The following is a 22,381-nucleotide window of genomic DNA, read 5'->3' as shown; positions in this document are numbered from 1 at the left end:
TATTATAAAACAGCAGACACAAAGTTCGATGAGAATCGCTCGCCTGGACGACACGCCAGAAAGTTTCCTAACCTCCGGGGTTTACCTACATGGTACTGTGTGCCCAGAAGACTTCTACTCATGAGAAATGGAAGAAAAAACAAAAGTGTTGATTTAAATTTTTGTTGATTGCTGTAACATCATGAACAAACTAGTCCCAGCTCAGCTTAAGCAGTGATTATTTTGCCGCTGTTGCCACTTCATACTGAAATCTCACATAAGCTATTAGTTGCAGATCTGGACTCTGGACCGTCAATAGTTCAGTCAACTTTTGCTTTTTTAAAAAAGACTTTTTCGCCGATAACTTAACGGCAGCTAAATAAGTGCATCGCAACACATTAATGCATTTTGCTGTTATGTTCGTAAAAATAAAGACATTAATTGGAAAAAGAATGAGTGCTTTGTTGATTGTTTTTATTGTGATGTTGGTAAACCTGAAAGTCAGCAATCCATCAATCAATCAACCAATCAATCAAATAATCATCAAATGTACATATAATGTGTGTTCTGTGTGTATAATGTAGCCAAATTGCATTTCCTTTTCAAGATTCACAACAGATTAATCCATGAATACTTTGATAAAAAAGCTGCTAATAGAGTGTTTGACACACACTAACTCCATAACCAGAATACAGAAAAAGATTTTCCTGTGGTTGATATGTATACAAGACACACATAATTCTCAGCCATGATCTTCCTGCCATGTGGTGTTCAGTCAGCATCATGCAGAAGACGACAGACCTGGTGCTGGAGGACATAGAACAGGACAAGGAGGCGAAAGAGGAGGTGAGTCTGAGTGGAAACATCCTGTCCCAACCTGGAAAAGACAGCTGAAAGAAACAGACACAATCGTTATATGTCGTTTACTTTAGTTTATTTGATTTATAAAAGGACCAGAAGGTACCAGAGTGAGAACTTTAGAAAGTCCAAGGTTTACATGGTAGTAGCATGATGCTAGGACCAAGAGAATCACAATGGCACAAGAAAGGGTAGCAGGCTGTACTACAGCAGGTACCATGGTATTTTAGCAGATACCTGGGTAGGTAGCATGGTAGGTACTGAGACACTTTGAAGGGTACCATAGTAGTACAAGACTAAGCACTATAGTACTTCCAAGGATAGAAGGACCGTGGTGGTGCCATCATCCTTGCTGTATATATATGCTCACAGTGTCCTGTTGTACCTACTGTGGGACTTGAGAGGTTTTCACCACGGTAGGTTCTGTGGCACACAGAGTACCGTGGTTTTTGTCAGAAATTCTTTGAGATGTACCATTTCATTTTCAAGGGGGGTCGTCAGTCACAAAACATTTAACAAAAACAAGATAATTAAAAGTATCTAACGGTTCCCTGTGAAGAATAAGTTCCCTCTCTGTGGTTGGTTGCAGACAGAAGATGCAGAGACGCAGGTGGATCAGCTGACTCCACTGATGGAGACCATCAAGAAGGAGGCTGGAGAAGCAGTTTTAGCTCACATGGAGGAAAGGTTAGCAACTCTCTCTATCTCATTTACAGTAACCTGTTGTCATTCTCTTCCCTTTCCTGTTTGTTCTTTAAGGATGAAAATATCTGTCCAGTACTTCACAGCCCAGAGTGAGATATCTCAGCAACTGAAATACGGCGTCATAAAGTTTCATAATTTATGCCAAACTAGCCAGACTTTATGCTAGTTCTTATCTTTTGTTCAGTCTCTGGTGAACATCTCACCTCCATGTTGCACAGACTGCAGCAGGACCGTCTGGAGGCTGCCCGCATGGCAGAGGAGATGGCCAGGAAGGCAGCAGAGGAGGCAGTCCGACAACTGGAGGTGGAACAGTCCGCTAAGATCGTCATAGAAACGCTGCCAGAGTCCAATGAGCCGTAAGTGACATAAACCTGTTTTTTCTGCACATGTAAATCTTAGACAGTAAAGTATTTTCTGTTCTATTCTATTGCAAACACACAGCACATGAAACTCCGCACCTTTAAACTGTCAACTTTTCCAGAACAAACAAGACAGACTGTATCTCACAATACTGGCTTTGAACAGAAGGTGAATAGGAGAAATTCGTTTTAATGCACATCATTTTTGAGGTGTGCACATACAGTAGTCAAGGCTACAAGTATCCATGGAGACAGAAACATCTACTACATCCTGTAGCCTCAGCTGAGACGTCTTCCAGTAAGTGTCCTGCTGTTTGTTCTCAACAGACTGCCCAACATCCTGGAGGAGGAAAATGAGGACGAGCCAGAGTAAGTCCATCTTCATGAGATCCAAACCGACACCCTGTTGCTGTCACTCTCTTTTTTTTGCTTTGTTGAGTTAACTGCTCCTAGCTGATGCTACTGTAGCAACTAAAAATGACGTGACTAGATCAGATTCATTTCTTTCAATGCCTTACATTCACACTTTATGCTGCTTTACATTTTCATTTGGCAACCGTCTGTATCTCTGTTCTGGAGGTGTTACAGAGAGTTTGGGTTGGGGTATTCCTTAAAAGGAGGTTTCCTACAGAGTGTTTACACAGATGTCACAGTTCAGTCAGTAACCCAGATGTGCAGAGATACTGGGATGTGAACAACAGAGTGGATTATGTGCCGAATATTCAATTCAAGCATAATTTGGGATGTCTAAACCACAGAAAGGTTTAGGAAAACTCGTGGAAGCTGCTAAAACCTACAAAGAAGAAGGAAAAAGAAGATCTGTATGAGCTGACTCTTTTTTTCTTGGAGTGATGATCCAACAATTTTGCCTTAAATTTCCTGTCCTGATATTGTGAACAACCTCATTTGTCCGACAAACAACAGCTGACAGCTGAAGACCGTAAATGTCCCTACAGGTTTGATGGTGTGTCGTTAAACCAGTGGCTCCGCCCTCTTAACTCAGTGATGCATGTCAATATGGGAATTGTGATTTTCTGTTACATTGCCTGCACTTTATTATGCACTTCCTGTGCTTTGACTACCCTCTGCTGGCAAAGTTAGAGTTGAACCCATTTTATCTAGAGCCCTGCTGCTTTCTGCTTGACTCAGAGACGCCCCGCCCCCCCACCCCCCCCTTTGCTGCTCATTGCCCTCTGACAAAGTCGGCTGAACTCTCCGTCTTGTTTGTCCCTTGCTGCACATGGTTCAGGTTGCAGAACCTGCAGGAGGACAGTGACGACAGCACAGACAATAGGAGTCCAGAGGAAAATAAAGAAACAGACGGAAATAACAAAACCACTGTTGAAGAAGAGAAAAAAACTGATGAGTAAGCTCAGCCATGATTAGATAAAAGCTTGAAGATGGAGGGACACTCCCGTACAGACATCACCAATTACTCTTTTATAGAATTATATCTGTGAGACACTGAGATGTCATATTTTGGTATGGGTTGTGCACTTCCTGAACATAATTTTGCACTGCAAAGTGCTTCTACTTTGGTACCAGCAGATCGACAAAGCTTTTTATTTCTTATGGCTTTTTAGAGCGAGTCCTGCCTGATATTCCAGGCTAGTGTCTGTTTGTCAAAACTCAACTCTTTCCATTCCTTGGCTGCATGTGGAGGTTTTGTCAACAAGAATTTGGATGATTCACCACCTTGGCAAAATACTAGATGGGTAGTTCGAGGATGCCTGCACTCCTTAGTCCAGCAGTTCCTCCCCCAAAAGACATCCTAGGTTCATGAGCCTTCTCTCATTCCACAAATCAAATGTAGATTGATTTGGTAAACTCCCACGACTCCTCCAATATCTTTGCAAGAGCTGGTCCACTGTTCCACAACCAGTATGGAACTGTCTGGAGTGTCCTTCTTATCTTCCAAAAATAAGCTAAAAAGTCTGCTGAGCAAACCTGAAGAAGCCACAGGCAAAACATTGTTAGCTTCAAATAAAGTTTTTTTTTTTTGTGATCAAATTTTCATTCATTTATTGGCAACACACACTGCAACATACCCATGCGTTTCAAATAAAGTTATAGTAAATCAGTTCAGTGTGCGGTGGTTTTGTGCTGATGTTTCTACCTGAGACCTGATACTGGCTGTGCAGACGGAGTTCTGTTTAAGGACTTGTTTCATTGGTCTTTACAAACAGCTGAGACACAATTCAGTGTTTTCCGTTTTGACATTAAGTGAGAATGTTGTAGTGATTTGCATGAGCCTACTAAGTAGCCACAATGTCTTGGCCCAGTAACAGTCTAAGGGTCAAGTTGGACACAGATGCATTGCTGCTCCAAAAGCACCTTAAAAAGTATGCTGGGTAAGAGAGGATGTCAATCAAATCTCCTGTAGTAAAATTACTCATCTGCAAAACTGCGTCCAGAAGCAAATACACAGCAGCATGTAAATTCTGCAATGTAATGCCCACTGAGATGGCAGGGACCACATCAAACTTTTGGCAACATAGCAACCACTTGTCTGCACCTGTCAGCGACCTACTATTCACAGCATCAAAACAGGAAGGAAGTGGTAAAGCAGTAAAGCCCACCTCTTGCTAGATTTGTTTGGTCGCCTGGGTCAAGTTGGACATTGATGAGTGGTGTGACCACGTACCTTGGCCCTGAAAGGTTGTGGATATTTAAGCTTTTACGCACGTCTAAGATAGGGATGTTCCTAATGACTGATGTCCCTGTTGATTAAACAGAAATTTAAATTAAGACTTTAGTCAACTAAGTCTAGTCACATCTTGATCATCCCTGAGAGCTGTACTCATGCCAGACTCGTGATGAAATACGCACCAGAGTTGACCCAGGTACAATGGTCTGATTCCAGGTGTTGACACTAGCTGCCACAATCAGACCCAAAGTAGACCAAAGTTTTGCTAAACTGCGCTGACATCCATGAAACATGACAGCCGTATATGAACCAGAGCTGCCTCACATTTGGTTACCTGCATATAACTATTGTACATACATATATACATTGGACGAATCCAAGATATTTTACACTGAAAAGGTGTATTGACACTTTATCAAGGACAATGAAAGAATTATCGGTACACACTTTGTCCTGATGCTCCCCTCAGTTCTGGAGTTTTTGTCCTCCAGGGACAGTGTTTAAACCTTCACACATAATGCCATAAACAATCAATACCCAAATATGGTCAGATCCAACACGTCTACAGAATATAGAATTAGTCTATTGGTCTGCAAATCCAAAACAAGGGCAGTATGAATGTTCAAGGTCTGAGGCCACAGCTCAGCACCCTGTTCTCCCATTCCTCAGGGTCACTGATATCCAATCCCTGACTGCAGTTACCCCTGCTCTGTTAAGAGAGACAGGTGAACACATCTCTGACCTTGGCTGCCATGGCAACACTATCAGGATGCCTCCTGTTTTCCCCAAGAGGAGCAGACGGTTGCATCTACTGTCTCAAGGAGAAATGGTGTGCCTCACTGTTAAGATTTATTGTGGGCCTCCCAGTGACCTCAAGGCCTTAGTTTGACCCAGTGTATGATACCTACGTTTGAAAAATTCCCAAACAACTATCAAAGCTATTGGAGGAATATTTTGACAAAGTGCTTGAATTGTTTTGTCCAGATGAACTGTCCATGTAGCTATAAGTTTAGCCTCTTAGCTTTAGGTTAGCCAGGTATTACAGCGGCCACACTTTTCCATCTGCTGCATGTCTGTTTCTGCAAAAGCTTTGCCTCTGGTCACACAGTTTCCTTGTGGTTTAATTTGACTTTATCTTGTGTTGCCTTTTGCCAACTTCTCTTCCATGAATCAGGGCAAACCTCACAAGGTAGGCTGGAATTTAAACAGTCAGTAAGACAGTTCACTCACCAGACACAATGTTGAATTTATATGTTTGAGAAAATCCTGTTCCTGGGCCACTGTTAAACCTTTTTCGCCAACATTTTTTATTTAGTTGTTCCTACAGTACCTGCAGCATATATTATTTGCATGATTAAGGACAAGGAAATGTTGTAATAATATCAATATGTTGAACTTGACAGCAAATAGTTGCATATTTCCACATTCAGCAGTTACAGAGCAACATGAACCTTCATGTGGACAGATGTTGTATTTGTGCGTTCATACCTCTTCTAAATGTTAAACCTGTTATGTGATCACTAAAGACGCTGTTGGAAGAATTGGTTTTGTATTTTTTTCAGGAGGTTTATTTTGCTCTTCTTCATCAGGTGCCTGGTGGATGTCCGTCCAGCTGAAGACAAGGCCACTCCTCTGTCAACAGATGTAGAGCCAGCATCAGAGAGGAGAGACCTGGAGAGCCCGGTCTCCCAGACGATCACCGAGCAACCGCAGCCACAAGCTCCAGAAGCCCCGCCCACCACCACAGATCAGGTTATTTATATCATGGCCTCAGAGCCTCTTTGTATTCTGATTGGCTGCAGGCTGTTTTTATTTTCTGTCATATTATCCTAATTATCTACTTGTCAAATCTTCAAAGCTGAATGTTATAATAAAACTGCTTTATTATAATTAATTTTTTATTTTTATTTATATATATATATATATTGTAGCTTTTTCCATCATTTTTATCAGAAATGAAATGACTGTACTCACCAGGGCACAGTGAGAGTACGCTCACTTTAGGTTTTACCTCCAGATTAAGTGGTTTAGATGAGCTGCTGGTTTGTTGCCAACCTGTCAGATCACATGACTGCTGTGTGTGTGTGTGTCTTTTCTAATTAACAGTGTTCTTGTCACTGATAGAAATAGATACAACAACAAAAATAAAAGCTGGAGTATTCTTTAAAATTTGAAAAGCAAACTTATTAAAATACAATAATTGGATCATGGCCAGGTTTGCAAATAATATTTAAATATGGACAAATATGTGTAAATGTAGTTAAATTTAACAGATAACAAAGTGTGCCGAGACTTACATTCTTCTTCTTCTTCTTACTTCTTCTCCTCAGACCAGTTTAGCATCAGCAGCAGCAGAGAGTGGAGGTAAGAGCTGTTTTTGAATGGAATATGGACATTACACAGTTTTTTGTTTTTTTCAGAATAATCAGGACTCTTTGAAAGAGTCTTAAAACATGTAAAATTGAGGTTCACACAGAACAAATAATATATAAATAAATAGTATAAAATGCATTTTATCAGAAATTTAAAAGAAGTAGTTAAATATGTCTAATTATAGAACAGATGTGTATAAGGTGGTTTCCACCACGTTGATTTTCTCTTGTTATATCTTTTATGTCAATTTAGATTTTTTAGTCTTTTACGTAATTTTTTTGTTGTTGCATATTTTGCATTAGTTTGGTCTTGTCACATCTTTCATACCATCTTTGTGCTGTAGCATTTCCTACATCATTTTGGACTTTTGTCTTTTTTGCTACTGTTGCGTTTTTTTTACAGTGTTTTGGTCTTCTTATGTCTTTTATACCATTTTTGTGTTGTAGCATTTTTATGTTGTTTTGGACTCTACGTCATTTTGGTTTTGTTACATGTTTTACATTGTTTTTGTATTGCTGCATCTTTTACGTAGTTTTGCTCTTGTTACGTCTTTAACATTGTTTTGTTGCGTCTTTTATGTCATTTTGGTTTTGTTACGTCTTTTATTGTTACATATTTTCTTTGTTTCCTGGAGAGGTGAGGGATAATCTCTCAGTTCTCATCTTTGACTCTGACTGTTTGTCCGTCCAGTTCCTGACATTTGCTCTTCGATAAAGAGCTTCCTGCTTCGATTCCCGCTTGCTGCCGACTGCCTGGAGACCTGCAGGACGCTGGTGCCTGACCGCTGTCTCCGCCCTCCTAAACTGTCCATGCCGACCCTGCCGCCAGAGCTCTCCCAGCTGACCCAGGAGCTGTTGCAGCTCCCCGCGCAGGCGCGACAGTGCTGCATGAGTGTCGTCAGCCACTTCAGAGGCCTTCACTCCAATTCCCAGCATCCTCAGCAGCCTTAACCCCACCCTCCTGCAGCAGACCCTTAGAGACACCTCATAGATGCCTAAAATATGTCTAGACTGAAACCTTTAAAGTGCCTAACGAACCTCTCCTCATCCCACACCCTCCTCCTCATCGTTCCCATCATGCTCTGCTGCTCTGCTCTGCGCTGCTTCATCACGAGCTGCCAGCCAATCGCACGCCAGGTGATCTTACAGGAGTGGATGTCTGTGCTGTAAATTCTACAGGACGTCAGTGTCGCCTGTAAGAAGATGTTTGAAGAGGTCCAACAGGGTGTTTTTTCTTCATACTCTGTTCACAGGGGTCTCTGGTTTAGGCGAAGCTCTGAACATCCCACAAATTCTCACAACTCCAGAACCGTCCAAGGGTCTGACTGTCCCCAGGTAACACAAACAAGACAAAACAAGAAACACTGATCAATATTTTCTGACATTTTACGGACCAAACCACTAATCGGAAAATGATCTCCAGATTGACCACTAGTTGAAAAATAGGTCCAAACACCTGAAAACAGGTGGAGCGCACGACTGTTTTCACGTTTGGGCCTGTTTTTCAATTGAAAAGATTGTGACGGGATTAATTAATTGATTTTCATTATTTTTTCATCCCCTCTAGTCCTTCGGGTGATCTGTCTGCAGACGAGGACGACGAGGAGTTGTCGAGGAATCTGAAGACCTGGACCAATCAGGGAGACCTGCTGACGGCAGATGACATGTGAGACGCATCACACAAACACACACTGTGTCCTCCCCCTGCATCCGTCCCTTCTGGCCTCCATGTCTTTTGTCCTGTCGTCCTGCAGGACTCGTCCTCTGTCTGCAGCCAGCGTGGGCAGCGTGGTGATCCAGGACCGTCTGTACCAGCTCGTCGGACTCTTTAAAGGACGGACGGAGCGTCAGAGAGACCGTCTGACCGACCCGGACGAGTCTGAGGAGGAAAGTCCCTCAGCCTGTAGGTTCTGACATGTTCCACACCTTCGGTTCCTCATATTTCTGTCCTCTTCTTCTGTTGTTTTTGTCTTCATCTTGTCATCTTTTTGTCATTTCATATTTCATGACACAAATTAATTTAAAGGCACAGTGAAAATTTTCTTCTTCAGAACCTTTTTTGGAAGAAAGAGTTTGTTGACTGTTCTTTTTAAGACTCAGGTTTCCATTCAGAATCCTTTTCATCCAAAGAACCTTTTTTTTTTAGAAGAAAGAGTTCTTGTTCTTTTGTTGAAATGCCTGACGAACTCTTCCATGAAGGGTTCCTCAAGGGTTCTTTGTACCATAACATAAAACAGTTCTCAGAAGAACCCCCTGTGCTATCTCTAGATAAAACCCTTGGAATATAAAAAGGTTCTTGGTAGAACCCCCTGGGTGTGTTCTAGTTAAAACACTTTATGTTGGGTTCTTGGTTCTTCTGTAAAACATGTTGCTGTGAAAGTAAAGCTTTGACTGAGAGGTTGTTTGGTAAATGCAAAACTTTTAAGATCTTCTAAGTTTGATTAATCGATTAATTCATCGTTAATTTTACCAATGATTAATGAAAGGAACTTACCATTTGCAGCCCTCGTAAAGACTCATCTAAATATTGTTCTATAAAAAAAAAACATGATCCTAGAGATTCTGTCTGATCTCTGCAGCTCCGAGCAAAGCTGCCGCTCCTCCTCCTCCTCCTCCTCCTCCTCCTCCACCAGCAGAGGAGAAGAAGGACGATGCTCCTGCAGCAGCAGAGGAAGAGAAGGAAGAGGAGAAGGAGTACGAGCTCCCCGTCAAACTCCTGGGACAGCCGGTCAAAATCCCCAGACTGCCCAAACTGCCCAAACTTCCCCCGCTGCCCGACTGGCTCCGAGTCATCGTGGAGTACCGCTTCCCCTCCAGCATCGACCCCTTCACAGGTCAGCTTCATCCGTCTACACCACTAATAATAAGACATATTATTATTGCCCTTTGTTTCTGAAGTCCTGTACTTGAGTAAATGTACTCAGTTACTTTCCTGCAGCGAGTGTTGAACTGGTCTGTTATGGTCTTCCTGCCACCACAGATCTGATCTACGTGATCTGGCTGTTCTTCGTCGTGGCGGCGTGGAACTGGAACGTGTGGCTGATCCCTGTCCGCTGGGCGTTCCCCTACCAAACCCCCGAGAACATCCACCTGTGGCTGCTGGCCGACTACACCTGTGACCTCATCTACATCGCCGACATCCTCGTCTTCCAGCCCAGACTGCAGTTTGTCCGCGGAGGAGACATCGTGGTCCGTGGAGTCAACAGAAACTATTTTTAACAAATCTGTCTCTTTGATTTGATTTGCAAACAAACGACTTCTCTAACTTGAAACTTTTTTTTTTATTTCAGTGTGACAAAAAGGAGATGAGAGAAAACTACATGACTACTGAGAGGTTCAAGGTGAGAAACCAAAACCAAAACCTGCAGGTTTCTCTTTGTCTGAACAGGTGAAACAGGAGCACAGAGACAGCTGTGTAACTCGATCCACTTCAATGTCCGAATCAACCGTAGGACAACTGAAAACTGTCAACAAAAGTGCCACATCACTTCTTACATCATATCACTCAACCAATCGTAATCATCACTCACATTACTCGCATTTAATGCACCATATTATATCGTTCCTGATAAGTGAAACAAAATATGCATAAATTTAGTGTGTTAAACACACAATATATTAATGTTAAACGATATATCATTAATAAAATATGTAAGGGTCTATTCTCTATACCTGTCAGTGTGTGCTGTGTGTTTTCAGATGGACGTCATCAGTCTGTTTCCTATGGAGGTACTTTATTACTTCACTGGAGTCAACTCTCTGCTGAGGTTCCCTCGTCTGCTGAAGGTCAGGATGTTTCTCTCTTTCCTTTTTTTGACACTTTGATTTTATTAAACCTTTGTCACCAATAACAGAGAGGTGATGCCCCTCCCCCTCCTTAAATCCCACATATTGAAGAAGAAATCCGTCAGGTAGTTAACGGCGAGAGATTTTTTGATGCCGTTTGACTTCTGTCATGAACACTCGGTTCATAGAGTGGAAACCAACGAGTGTGAGACAAAATCATTCCTGTTTTACTGCTGTTAAAATAATTTATTTTGCCATTTATTTCCTGTTCCTGTCTCTCTTTGGATAGTTTGAGGTAGTTCCTGGTAACCCAGCCTGTTCCATTAGGTTCTTGTATTTGTCTCCCTTCAGAGGTGTTTCAGTTTTAATGCAGGTGTTGTACTGAGAAGTTGCAGGTAAAGGACTGACTCTCTCACTCTTTTCCCCCTCAGTACATGGTTTTCTTTGAGTTCAACGACAGGATGGAGGCTGTGATGAAGAAAGCCTACATCTACAGGTGAGAGAAGCTTCATCTTAATAATCTGTTGTAGTTTAACTCACTTAAAGAATGAGGGAGGAAGTGAAGTGTGCTTGGTCTGATTATGTTATGCTCAAATACATCCTAAAAACTGTCAGTGTACTGTTTAAAACATCATCATCCACTTTTCTTAAACTTGGTTATGAACAGAAGTTTATATTCAGTCTCCTTTGTGTTTTTGATTCAGCAGTAAAGTCGCCTTAACATTCATTTTCTGATGCATCTAAAAAAAAAAACTAAAATTCCCCCAGAGAACATTAGAGGCCTTTCTGGTCGATTCATCAAAAGCAGTTTGGGTAAAATAATTAAACATCTGATGTGAGAATGAACAGATCATCAGTGAATGAATGGATCAAATGTGAAATCTGATCAGCTGATCAGCTTCTGAAGATCTGTTGTAGATTGTCTTTTAGGAATAATCACCCTGAGATTCACCGGGTTCTAGACGCAGGACTCAAACCTGTGATTCAATCCAAACTCTGAACTTAGTGGTCCAGCCTGTATTATATTAATGCTGACATTGTTGTTGTTGTTGTTGTTGTTGTGTGTCAGGGTGATCCGGACCTCCACCTACCTTCTGTACTCTCTGCACATCAACGCCTGTCTCTTCTACTGGGGCTCCGATTACGAGGGACTGGGATCCACCAAGTGGGTCTACAACGGAAAAGGATTTGCGTAAGAAGCCCAGAAACCACTGATCTGCTTCTCCTCCACAACAACCAGACTGTTAAAACACAAGAAATCTGATTTACATCATCAACACGCGTCATATTTCTCCTTTAAATCAAGCCTGAATTTAACATTTTGGGAAATCAGTTTATCAGATTTCACATTTTGTTTTTGTTTTTTTGTTCCAGTTACATCCGCTGTTACTATTTTGCGGTGAAGACGTTGATCACCATCGGAGGACTGCCCGACCCCACCACCGTCTTCGAGATCTGCTTCCAGCTCATCAACTACTTCGTCGGTGTCTTTGCTTTCTCGATCATGATTGGTCAGGTCGGTCAGACCATCAAACTGTTCTAGAACTTTATTTATATAGAAGCTTTAAAAACAGTAAAATACTCAATAAAAAGTGAATAAAATGCAAAAACATCTGCGTCTCAGATGAGAGACGTGGTCGGAGCTGCGACGGCCGGAGAGAACTACTACCGGGCCTGTATGGACAGCACCGTCAAGTACATGAACTCCTACAACATCCCTAACGAGGTCCAGAACCGCATCAAGACCTGGTACGACTACACCTGGCAGAGCCAGGGCATGCTGGGTAAGAAACACACATAATCAAATATCAAAGACTGATCTGTGTCCCAGTAAAAAAGATCAAGATCATCAAAGCAGAAATAAATAAGACTTGATTCTTTCTTCAGTGGATGATGAAGGTGTGACGATTCCAGCAACTCAAACAAAAACTGCTGAAACACACGAGACAGAAAGATCATCCTCGAACTTAGAAACAGAAACTTTGTATATCACCTTTAAAACAGAAACAATGAAAGGTTCTTTACATAATGCGAAGAAAATAGGAATATTTAAAACAATATGAAATATAAAATTAGATTTAAAAAAAATAAAATACAGTATAAATGGACAAAAAAGTAAAGCAGGTACTCTTCTCATACATTTTATTTATTTATTTATTATTGTCTCCCCTCCCTTTAGGAAAAACAAAAACAAAAAAAAAAAGAGGTCAAGAAACGCACATGATGAGGATGAAAACGAACCAATCAATAAACAAATGAAATCATCAAAACATAAAAATACATTAAACAATAGAAACAACAGTATAACAGTGTATATATGTCAAAAAATGAAATCATGATCAAAGTGGTGATTTAAGGACGGCGTTCGTCGTCTCATTTGGACTCTTTTGTTCTGGTGGCAGGACACTTGGGTTTGTTTTCAGTCTGTAATTTTAAAGTATTTTGTAAAGTTTTTTCTTGCTTTTCACATTTAGATGCAGTATAAGAAGAATATTTTAATTTACGGATTGTTAAAGTCTGTTTAAAGTTCATCAGCGGACCTCAGATTTCTTTAGATTAAGCAGCAGGAAGAGTTTTTGTAAATATACTCCAGCTGACACCTGAACATGGTCACAGGTCCTGGAAGAAGCTCGCTGGCTCCTCCTCCTGGTCCTCAACTGTAACTGGTTCATTCAGAGGGTTTGACAGGTTGTTTCTTGTTCACATCTGGACACACGAGGCTGATGGGAAGTGAAGTCCGCCACGGTTCCCAGTAAAAGCAGCTTGTAAAGTGAGCGGAAAGGATGTTAAATATTAAAATGTTATTCATAAGAGTTTTAAGAATCAGTGACTGAGTAAATAAAAGTATTAAAACCTCATTAATATAAAATACACCATTAAAACTAAAAGTTCTGCTTTCAGAGAACTATAGAACAAGTACAAACAGCAAAATATACTTAGAATATCAAAAGTACAAGTACTCATTATGAAAAATAATGCTTACAGAATGTTATTTTATTATTTTATTATCAATAATGATTTGTTTACATATGTTTGCATTAATGTACAGGCAGTATTTTAGTTTAGTTTGTTTTTATTTTGCTCATTTCAGTCTGTACTTTTCAAAACCAATAAAAAAACACACATAATAAACTATAAAACAAACCACTGAAGCAAGAAGAAAAAATATCTCATATCATCTCTTCATTTCTTAATAATAACACAACATAAATACAGATACAGCATTTTTTATTTTAACAGATTATATAAACGTTTAACAAATAATGTTAATTTTATTTATTAATTTTGTTTGCTAGTTTAAAATTAAAATAAAAGTCAACATATTCTACAAGATAACCAGATTTGTATTTGCAGTAATGAGTTACTGAGGCTAAAGAAGCCCACAGTACAGCAGCTCATAGCTGTAGCTGAGTACAGTACTCGAGTAAATGTAATCAGTTACTTTTCTTTGTTTTCTGTGCAGACGAGCAGGAGCTGCTGGTGCAACTTCCTGCTAAGATGAGACTGGACATCGCCGTGGACGTCAACTACGCCATCGTCAGTAAAGTCGCTCTGTTTCAGGTCAGGAGGACACAAAGTAACACAACAACAACACAACAACAACAACAACACAACAACAACAACAACGACAACAACAACAACAACAACAACAACACAACAACAACAACACAACAACAACACAAAGTAACACAACAACAACACAACAACAACAGCAACAACACAACAACACAACAACAACAACACAACAACAACAACAACAACACAAAGTAACAACAACAACAGCAACACAAAAACAACACAAAGTAACACAACAACAACAACAACAACAACAACATAACAACAACAACACAAAGTAACACAACAACAACAACAACAACAACAACACAACAACAACGGCAAGAACAACAACACAACAACAACAACACAAAGTAACACAACAACAACACAACAACAACAACACAAAGTAACAACACAACAACACAACAACAACAACACAAAGTAACACAACAACAACACAACAACAACAACACAAAGTAACACAACAATAGAAAACATTCATTGTGTTCATTAATATTCAAGTGTTTTTGGAAGTTCATGTTTTCTGTAACTGTGGAAATAAATTGTGTTTTGAAGTAAAATATAATAATCAGAATCAGACATTTTTTTTTTCTAGTCAAATGGTTATAATTGATTATCAGTAACTGACGACTAACTGATTGATCATTGCAGTTCTATTATATTGTGTGTCTGTGTGTGTCTGTCAGGGCTGTGACAGACAGATGGTGTTTGACATGCTGACGAGACTCAAATCTGTCGTCTACCTGCCCGGAGACTTCGTCTGCAAAAAGGTCAACACACACACGCACACACACACACACACACACACACACACACACACACACACACACACACGCACACACCTGTGTTAAGTGTTACACCTGTTAGAGAGCACTCCAGTGTGTATATTGACCTGCTCTGTGTGTGTGTGTGTGTGTGTGTGTGTGTGTGCGTGTGTGCGTGCGTGCGTGTGTGTGTGTGTGTGTGTGTGTGTTGCAGGGGGAGATCGGCAGGGAGATGTACATCATCAAACAGGGCGAGGTTCAGGTGGTGGGCGGTCCTGACCTGCAGACGGTGTTTGTGACCATCAGAGCCGGCTCGGTGTTTGGAGAGATCAGGTCAGAGCTGCTTCCTGTCATCCTCTTAACCAATTACAGAGCGATATGTGGGACAGTGGGCGGGGCAACGGCTCAGATCAAAACACTTCACAGAGGGCGACGGACATCTCTCTGCTGGTGTTTCTTTGAACAACTACTGGATGAAAAACAATTACAAAAATATTTTGAATTATTGAGCTTCAGCAAGCGATAAATTCCAAAGACTCAAGTTTCTCAAAGTTGTACTTTGTTGCATTCAGGGACTCCTCAGACGGTCTGTTTTCCTGTGTTCTTCCAACTTTGGTGTGTTCAGGAGCTTTTAGTTGGAAATTTCAGCAGTATGTTGGTGTTCATTTCATTGTCTGCTGTTGAGTAAAACCTTCTTAAAGGCTGAGTTTTAAACCAGTTTAAATCATGGTTTAACTTCAAATTAACTTTTACCATCTTAAAATTAGGAAGGATTCTTTTGAAACCCTTTTAAACTGACACAAAATAATGAAGTTCCTTGAAAAAAGTTCAGGGGACAGATTCAATCCAGCAGAATTTATGATGCGTCTCTTCTTTCTTTCACTGCAGTCAATAATTCAGAAAACAAATTTGTCTTAAAGGTGAAATTAGAGATTCTCTGCTGAGCCATGTTGAGGAGGCTAACCAGGCTAATAAAGTTTGTAGTTAGCAAATCAAATAATGTTTTGATAAGTGCTTTACTTTGTAGCTAGCTAGCAAGCAGTATAACATTTTATTTATTTATTTATTTTTACTTTTTAGCTAGTTAGCAAACAACATAATGTTTTTACTTTTAAGACAACTAGCAAGCAATATAACATTTGGTTTATATTTTTACTTTTTAGCTAGCCTGGAAATCGAAGTGTTACCATGCTAAATGTTACATACAGTTGTGTACTTTTGGGTTGACATGCTGTTTCCTCTGCTCTCTCTTTGCTGTGATTGGTCAGTCTGCTCGCGGGCGGCGGAGGGAACCGACGTACAGCCAACGTGAAGGCACACGGATTCGCTAACCTCTTCATCCTGGACAAGAAGGACCTGGCAGAGATCTTGGTGCACTACCCCGAGTCCCAGAAACTCCTCCGCAAGAAGGCAAAGTAAGACAGAATCGAGTCCCTGAGGAGTCTTTGTTTAGCAAGTCACAGGTCCGAGTCTTTTTGCTCAGTGATCAAATTACACCGTGGGTTTCGGGGGAACCCCACTTTAGGACGTGGAACAGTGCCGCACACATGCAGGTGCAAACATGAATGCATCAACCTACATGCAAAAATATACGATCAAGACATTTTAATTTGCAGGAAGGAATATTTAGCCTGAGACAACAAAGAAGCAAAAATTATTTCACCATCGTAATGTTTATTTGAATCACTCAAAAACAGAAAAATGTCAGTCCACAGTGGAGTGGAGTGTTTGTTAGCCTGAAGATGTTCACTTGAAAGATGAACGTACACTAAAGACATGCACTGAGTGTAACCTGATGCATGGATGACCGCAGCAGGAACAGAAAGAATTGTGTTTATTAGACACAAATGATCAGAATTTTTCATTTACCAATAAACATTCATGTGCTTTAGTGCTTTATTAGCCCATTATTTATTTCAGGAACCGAAATGTACAGGAAAGAAAAACATTTAATCAGAAAATAAGCAGCTCTGAAAATTACGACATAAGGCAGCAACTTCATGACAAGCAAATCATAAAACAATTTCCAGCTGGATAAAAAAAAAAAATCAAAGCAAATAAAGCAAATAAAACATATACATAAATATCTGTTTATTGATTTTGAAAAGTGGTATAAAAATATAGAGGAACAGATACACAAACAAGTGCACAGAGAAGAAAGATAAATTCAGAAAGAAAGAAAGAAAAAAGACAAAAAAAATAAGCAAAAAGATTAAAAAAGCAATGGTGACACAAAAAAGAGAGTTGCACATAATTTATCTTATAAGTTACAGAGTGCTGAGTTCATCCAGGCTGTTTTTTCAGTCAGATGGACCATTGAAATTTTGTAGAATGTGATAAAAATGAGACTCAGCACCTTCAGTAAGTGGTTCAGTAGTTAACAGACTTTCCAAAGCAACATGATTTTTACTCATACAGGGAGAGTTTGGGGCTGAAATTTCTGTGAGGCGAGGTGATCATTAATGTAGACGTCTCTGAGAGAAGAGAACCTCAGGTGAGTCGGACTGAGATGCAGCTTTGAACCCAGTCTGGGTCGATTCACCTCTACTTTTTCCACATAAAGCTGCTTTTGAGACGTCCTGCTGTCTCCATATAAACGCACAGCTATTTGACAAAATATTAAAACTTATTTTTTACTCAAAAGTTTTGAAATAAACTTTAAAAAGTTTTGCCAAACTGTAATCTTCAGTTGAGATAATTTATTTTTCCTCTTTAGATAAACTTGAATTTTTGAGTTTTACAAACTAAAAATTGTATTTTAAAATTTTTTGACAGTGAGCCGTGAATGTCATTTGTCTTCATTTTGGTGAAAATTCATTCATTTTCACTAGAATGAATTTCTCATCTATAATTTTTAAATCCTTTTTTGGAGCTTGTAAAACTCAAATATTTAAGTTTTTCTACAGAAGAAAAATCAATTATCTCAACAAAAGTTGTAGTAGTTTGTAAAACTTTTTCAAATGAGTTTGAGTTGAGCTCAAAAATTAAAAATCTCTTGCAGTTTGTTGCCTTGAAATTTTGAGTTTTCTCAACTTTTTAATGAAAATGAAAATGTTAAATTCATTTATTCATTTATATAGTTTTTGCTAAAGCCGCAGGCCTCGATGGATAAACGGTTCTACAGGAGAGAGGAAAACTGTGTACCTTTGAGTTTGGATTGAACTGTCCCTTTAATAATGGAAGTTATATCAATATAAATTGAAGAAAATGGCCAAAAACAATGATGAACCGATGCCTGAAATTCTTCCAGCAGCGGCACTGAATTAGAAATAATCAGAAAAAATGAAAGAGAAGTCCACCCAGTCGGTTTCTCCTTCCGTCTCGTCGTCCTCGCTGTCTGATCTGTCTCGTCTGTCCTGGACAGGATTAGACTGGACCCTAATCTGCTGCTGCAGACAGTCAGTGGGTCGGTCAGAGAAGCGGGTCAGATCAGAGGAGTGATCCTCCTCAGTCAGATCATGGTGCTGCAGCAGGGTGGATGGATGTGCTGTAGATGTTGGTACGAAGCCTCCACACATTCTGTCCTTTACTGATTTTATCTGTTGGTGGAGAAAAGTGAAGAATATTTTCTGAATCTGCACCAGAAATGTTGAAATGTGTCTGTGTTTCTGTGTTTCTGCAGGACGATGCTCACTAAGGACAAAAAGCCAGATGAGAAGGGCGGAGCTAAAGAGGCGATGGAGGTCATCCCGCCCAGACCGGACACACCCAAAATGTTCAAGGCGGCACTGAAGGTGACAGGGCAGGCAGGAATCGAAGGAGCGTTCGGCAAACTGAGAGAAACCTACAAACCATCTGAGGAAGAGGTGAGAATCCCTGACTTCCACTGACAGACAGCAGGGGGCGCTGAGCTGCAGAGAGGAGGAAACATGGAGGAAACATGGAGGAAACATGGAGGTTTGTTAGCTTCTCAGGACTGAAGCCAGTTGTCAAACAGAAACATTGATTAAAGGGACAGTTCATGTTTTTTAAAGTGTGGCTGTATGAAGCACTGATCCACAGTCAGTGTGGAGAAGAAATAGGACGGAAGGAAAGGATGGAGGGAGGAAGGGAAGGAAGAGAGGGGGAGGAAGGGAGGGGGAATTGAGGGAGAAAGGAAGAAAGAAGGGAGGGAAATTAGGTGAAAGGAAGGAAGGGGGAAGAAGAAAGACAGCAAGGAAGGGAGGGAGGGAGAGGAAGGATCAAATAAAGAATGCAAGGAAGGAAAGAAGAAAGGCAGAAAAGAAAAGAGGAGGGAAGGAAGGAAGGAAGAAAGGAGAGAGCAAGGGAGGGAGGAAGGGATGCAAGGAAGGAAAGTAAAGGGGAAGGAAGGAAGGTATGATGAAAGAGGAAAGAAGGAAGAAAGGGATGTATTGCCTATGCAGGTCAGTTTGTGGACGCAGCAGGAGAACCGGTGAAGGACACTGATCAGTGTCCTGCTGGTCACATGTTTTAGACACAGAGCACAGGAGCTGTTGGTCCACTGCTGCGTCCATCTGTTAGTTTGTTTGTGTTTGTTTGAAGGATGATGTTTATGAAAAAACACTTTTTGTTCATGTGACTAAAGTTTTATTTTGAAGGATGGGAAGGAAGGAAGGCATGAAAGGAGGAAAGAAGGAAGGAGGGGATGGGTGAGATGAAAGGAGGGAGGGAGGAAGAGCGAAAGAAGGAAAAAGCGACCAAGCAAGGAAGAAAGGGAGGAAGGGGGAATGCTGAAATGAAGAAGGAAGGACAGGAGAAAAGCAGAAGGAAGGAAGGAAGGGATGTACAGAGGAGGGGAAGGAGAAAGGAAGGAGGAAGAAGGAAAGGAGGAAGGGGAAGGGAAAGAAAGCAAGCAAGGAAGGAAGAAAGGAAGGAAGAAAAGCATTAGGAAGGAAGAAGGGAAGGAAGGGAAGGAGACAGGAAGAAAGAAAGGAAGGAAGAAAGGCAAGATGGGTGGAAACAGGGGGAAGAAGAAAAGAAAGCAATCAAGCAAGAAAGAAAGGCAAGAAGGAGGGGAGGTAGGGAGGAAAGAAGAGGGGAAAGAAGAAAGGGAGGGACCAAGGGAAGGAGGAAGGGATGAAAGGAAGTAAGGTGGAGGAAGGAAGGGAGGAAGAAAGAAAGCACAGAAGCAAATAAGGAATAACCAAAGCAAGGAAGGAGGAAAGGGAGGGAGGGAGAGAGGGGGGGAGGAAAGACAGAAAAGGAAGGAAGGAAAGATAGAAAAGGAGGAAGAATGACAGACATCCTCTCCTACATCATGTCCTCCTCTGTCTGTTTTGTCCCTCCAGGCTCCTGTCCCTCCTCCGTCTCCGATACACCGCCGCTCACCAGTCCCTCTCACTGCGGTTCCGGACGCAGACGACACAGTGTCGGAAACCGCCGACAGCTCGCTGATCATCAGGATGACATCACGACAGGCGGGAGAGGAGGTGCTGACGGTGGAGGTGGCGCCTGCAGAGGGAGAAGAGGAGAAGAAGACAGAGGAGAAGTGATTCTTCTTCACAGGACAGACTCTGCTTCCCAGAATGCCTTGCAGCAGCCTCCAGCAAAGAGATAAGGGCATTAATGATGAACACCAGTGCATTCTGGGCTCTGTCCTGGTGTTTGTTTCTTCCTTTGTGGTGCATTTGATGCAGTTTCATCCTGTTTTTAGGCACATTTTGAACTGACTGGAAACACCAGGCAGACGTTTGGGGGAAAAAAGCTAAAACATCTTGAAAAAATATATATTTCTTTTCTTTTTCAAAATGTAATTTTCTTCTTCTGTGGTGCTTCTCATTTGCTTTTTAATTATCTGTGCGTTTCCCCTCGCTCATCTTCTCCTCACGTCTCCGTCCCTCCTGCAGCTGCGAGGAGACGCAGGAAAAGAGCGACTGAGGAGAAACATTCAGAGTTTAGTGAAATGAGTCGGCTTTAGTTTGTGTTGTTCCCTCAGAATTTGTATTAAAACATAAAGTGATGTACTGTCCTAACAATAATAATAATAATAATAATAATAATAATAATGATGATAATAATAATAATAATGACGCACGGTTACGACTTCCAGAGCTGTTACTTTTTTCATTTCAGAAGCGCAACACACACAAATTAAATATACAGAATATGTCCTTGACGTTGTCTTGACGTCCACTAGAGGGCGCCGCTCAGAGTCAAAAGTTCCCCGAAGAAGAAGAAGAGACAAAAGTTTGTGACAACAATAAACATAGTGACGCTGGAGGAGGCTTTTAAAGCTACTACAGTGAGCTTGTAACAGAGATGGGAAGTAACTAAGTACAAATACTTTGATACTGTAGTTGAGTAGAGTTTTCAGGTATCTGGACTTGAATATTTCTGATGGTTCTGATGGTTTTTTACTTTACCTCCCTGCATTTGAACACAAATATCTGTTCTTTCTACTCTTCACATTTTCAAAACAGGCTCGTTACTTTAGTTTTAATGCATTTAAGGGTAAATATTGATTATTTAATTACTAACACATGGAAATAGTTTATCCATCCCTGCAATAATGTAATAAAAACATAACAAGATGGAAAAGATGGAAAATGATGGAAAAGTATAACACGACAAAAAAGGATGTAACACTGTAAGACATAAGACAAAAATGATGTAAAAAATATAACAAGATGTTAAACACTAAAGACGATGTAAAAGATGTAAAATGATTCAAAAAATGGAAAAACATAAAAAGTAAAAAACTTAAGATGCAAGATAAGACAAAACGAGATGAAAAAGACGTAACGAGACAAAAATCACATAACAAGATGTTAATAAAAGATATAATAAAACATAATATGATGTCACCAAGCTGCGTCATTTGGAAAATGTGAAAATAAATAAATCTTTAGTCAACATTTACATCTAATACAATACTTTATACTGAATATAAAAATAGAGAGAGTGATGTCAAAGTGGTGAAGTTCATGTTGATGTTTTATTTTCTCTGATGTAAAATGAGACAATCATGTGACGTGAGTCATGTGACGTGAGTCATGTGTCAATGTTCCCACAGCTCTGTGTTGATGAAACCGTGTGTAAAGAGTCTCTGTGCTCCATCCTGCTGTGATTGGTCGATTCTGTGTTTCCTGTTTCCACTGTGGATCGTTCGATAACTGAGCCCGAGAAAAACGGAGCTCTAATGAACTCTAATGATTTGACTCTGCTGGTTTCCAGGTCACTCAGGACCGTCTGAGTGTTTGAGCATCGATTCTTCGCTCTGCAGGGTTTATTTCAGGGTCAGTGTCACACAGACGTTCACTTCACATCACAGTTATTATAATTTTGTATTTTTCTTTAGGGTTTTTGTTTGTTTGTTTGTTTTAAATGTAATTTCACTTAGTTTGCAGAGTGACTTCACACATTTCAGTTTAG

At 40.5% G+C, this 22,381-nt stretch overlaps 1 protein-coding gene across 1 annotated transcript in view; it reads left to right on the top strand.

Annotated features, from left to right (window-relative positions):
* The window catches only part of cngb1a (cyclic nucleotide gated channel subunit beta 1a), a 34,138-nt gene extending 13,010 nt beyond the window's left edge, over window positions 1-21,128 (top strand). Inside the window, exons 16-41 of the mRNA XM_084723851.1 lie at window positions 755-825; window positions 1,427-1,524; window positions 1,761-1,898; window positions 2,229-2,270; window positions 3,151-3,267; window positions 4,560-4,562; window positions 6,138-6,300; window positions 6,879-6,912; window positions 7,612-7,801; window positions 8,100-8,255; window positions 8,488-8,586; window positions 8,675-8,823; window positions 9,500-9,754; window positions 9,901-10,109; window positions 10,211-10,261; window positions 10,620-10,706; window positions 11,138-11,202; window positions 11,776-11,898; window positions 12,081-12,222; window positions 12,331-12,490; window positions 14,170-14,267; window positions 14,972-15,055; window positions 15,264-15,382; window positions 16,318-16,464; window positions 18,672-18,855; window positions 20,251-21,128. Of these exons, the coding sequence (XP_084579977.1) occupies window positions 755-825; window positions 1,427-1,524; window positions 1,761-1,898; window positions 2,229-2,270; window positions 3,151-3,267; window positions 4,560-4,562; window positions 6,138-6,300; window positions 6,879-6,912; window positions 7,612-7,801; window positions 8,100-8,255; window positions 8,488-8,586; window positions 8,675-8,823; window positions 9,500-9,754; window positions 9,901-10,109; window positions 10,211-10,261; window positions 10,620-10,706; window positions 11,138-11,202; window positions 11,776-11,898; window positions 12,081-12,222; window positions 12,331-12,490; window positions 14,170-14,267; window positions 14,972-15,055; window positions 15,264-15,382; window positions 16,318-16,464; window positions 18,672-18,855; window positions 20,251-20,502 (3,236 nt within the window). The 3' untranslated portion in view covers window positions 20,503-21,128. The remainder of the gene's footprint in view (window positions 1-754; window positions 826-1,426; window positions 1,525-1,760; window positions 1,899-2,228; window positions 2,271-3,150; window positions 3,268-4,559; window positions 4,563-6,137; window positions 6,301-6,878; window positions 6,913-7,611; window positions 7,802-8,099; window positions 8,256-8,487; window positions 8,587-8,674; window positions 8,824-9,499; window positions 9,755-9,900; window positions 10,110-10,210; window positions 10,262-10,619; window positions 10,707-11,137; window positions 11,203-11,775; window positions 11,899-12,080; window positions 12,223-12,330; window positions 12,491-14,169; window positions 14,268-14,971; window positions 15,056-15,263; window positions 15,383-16,317; window positions 16,465-18,671; window positions 18,856-20,250) is intronic.
* Window positions 21,129-22,381: the final 1,253 nt, after the last annotated feature.

This window comes from Lutjanus erythropterus, chromosome 1, assembly GCF_056507025.1.
Source record: "Lutjanus erythropterus isolate fLutEry1 chromosome 1, fLutEry1.hap2, whole genome shotgun sequence".
Lineage (NCBI taxonomy): Eukaryota > Metazoa > Chordata > Actinopteri > Lutjaniformes > Lutjanidae > Lutjanus > Lutjanus erythropterus.
This window is presented reverse-complemented; position numbering and strand designations above follow the sequence as displayed.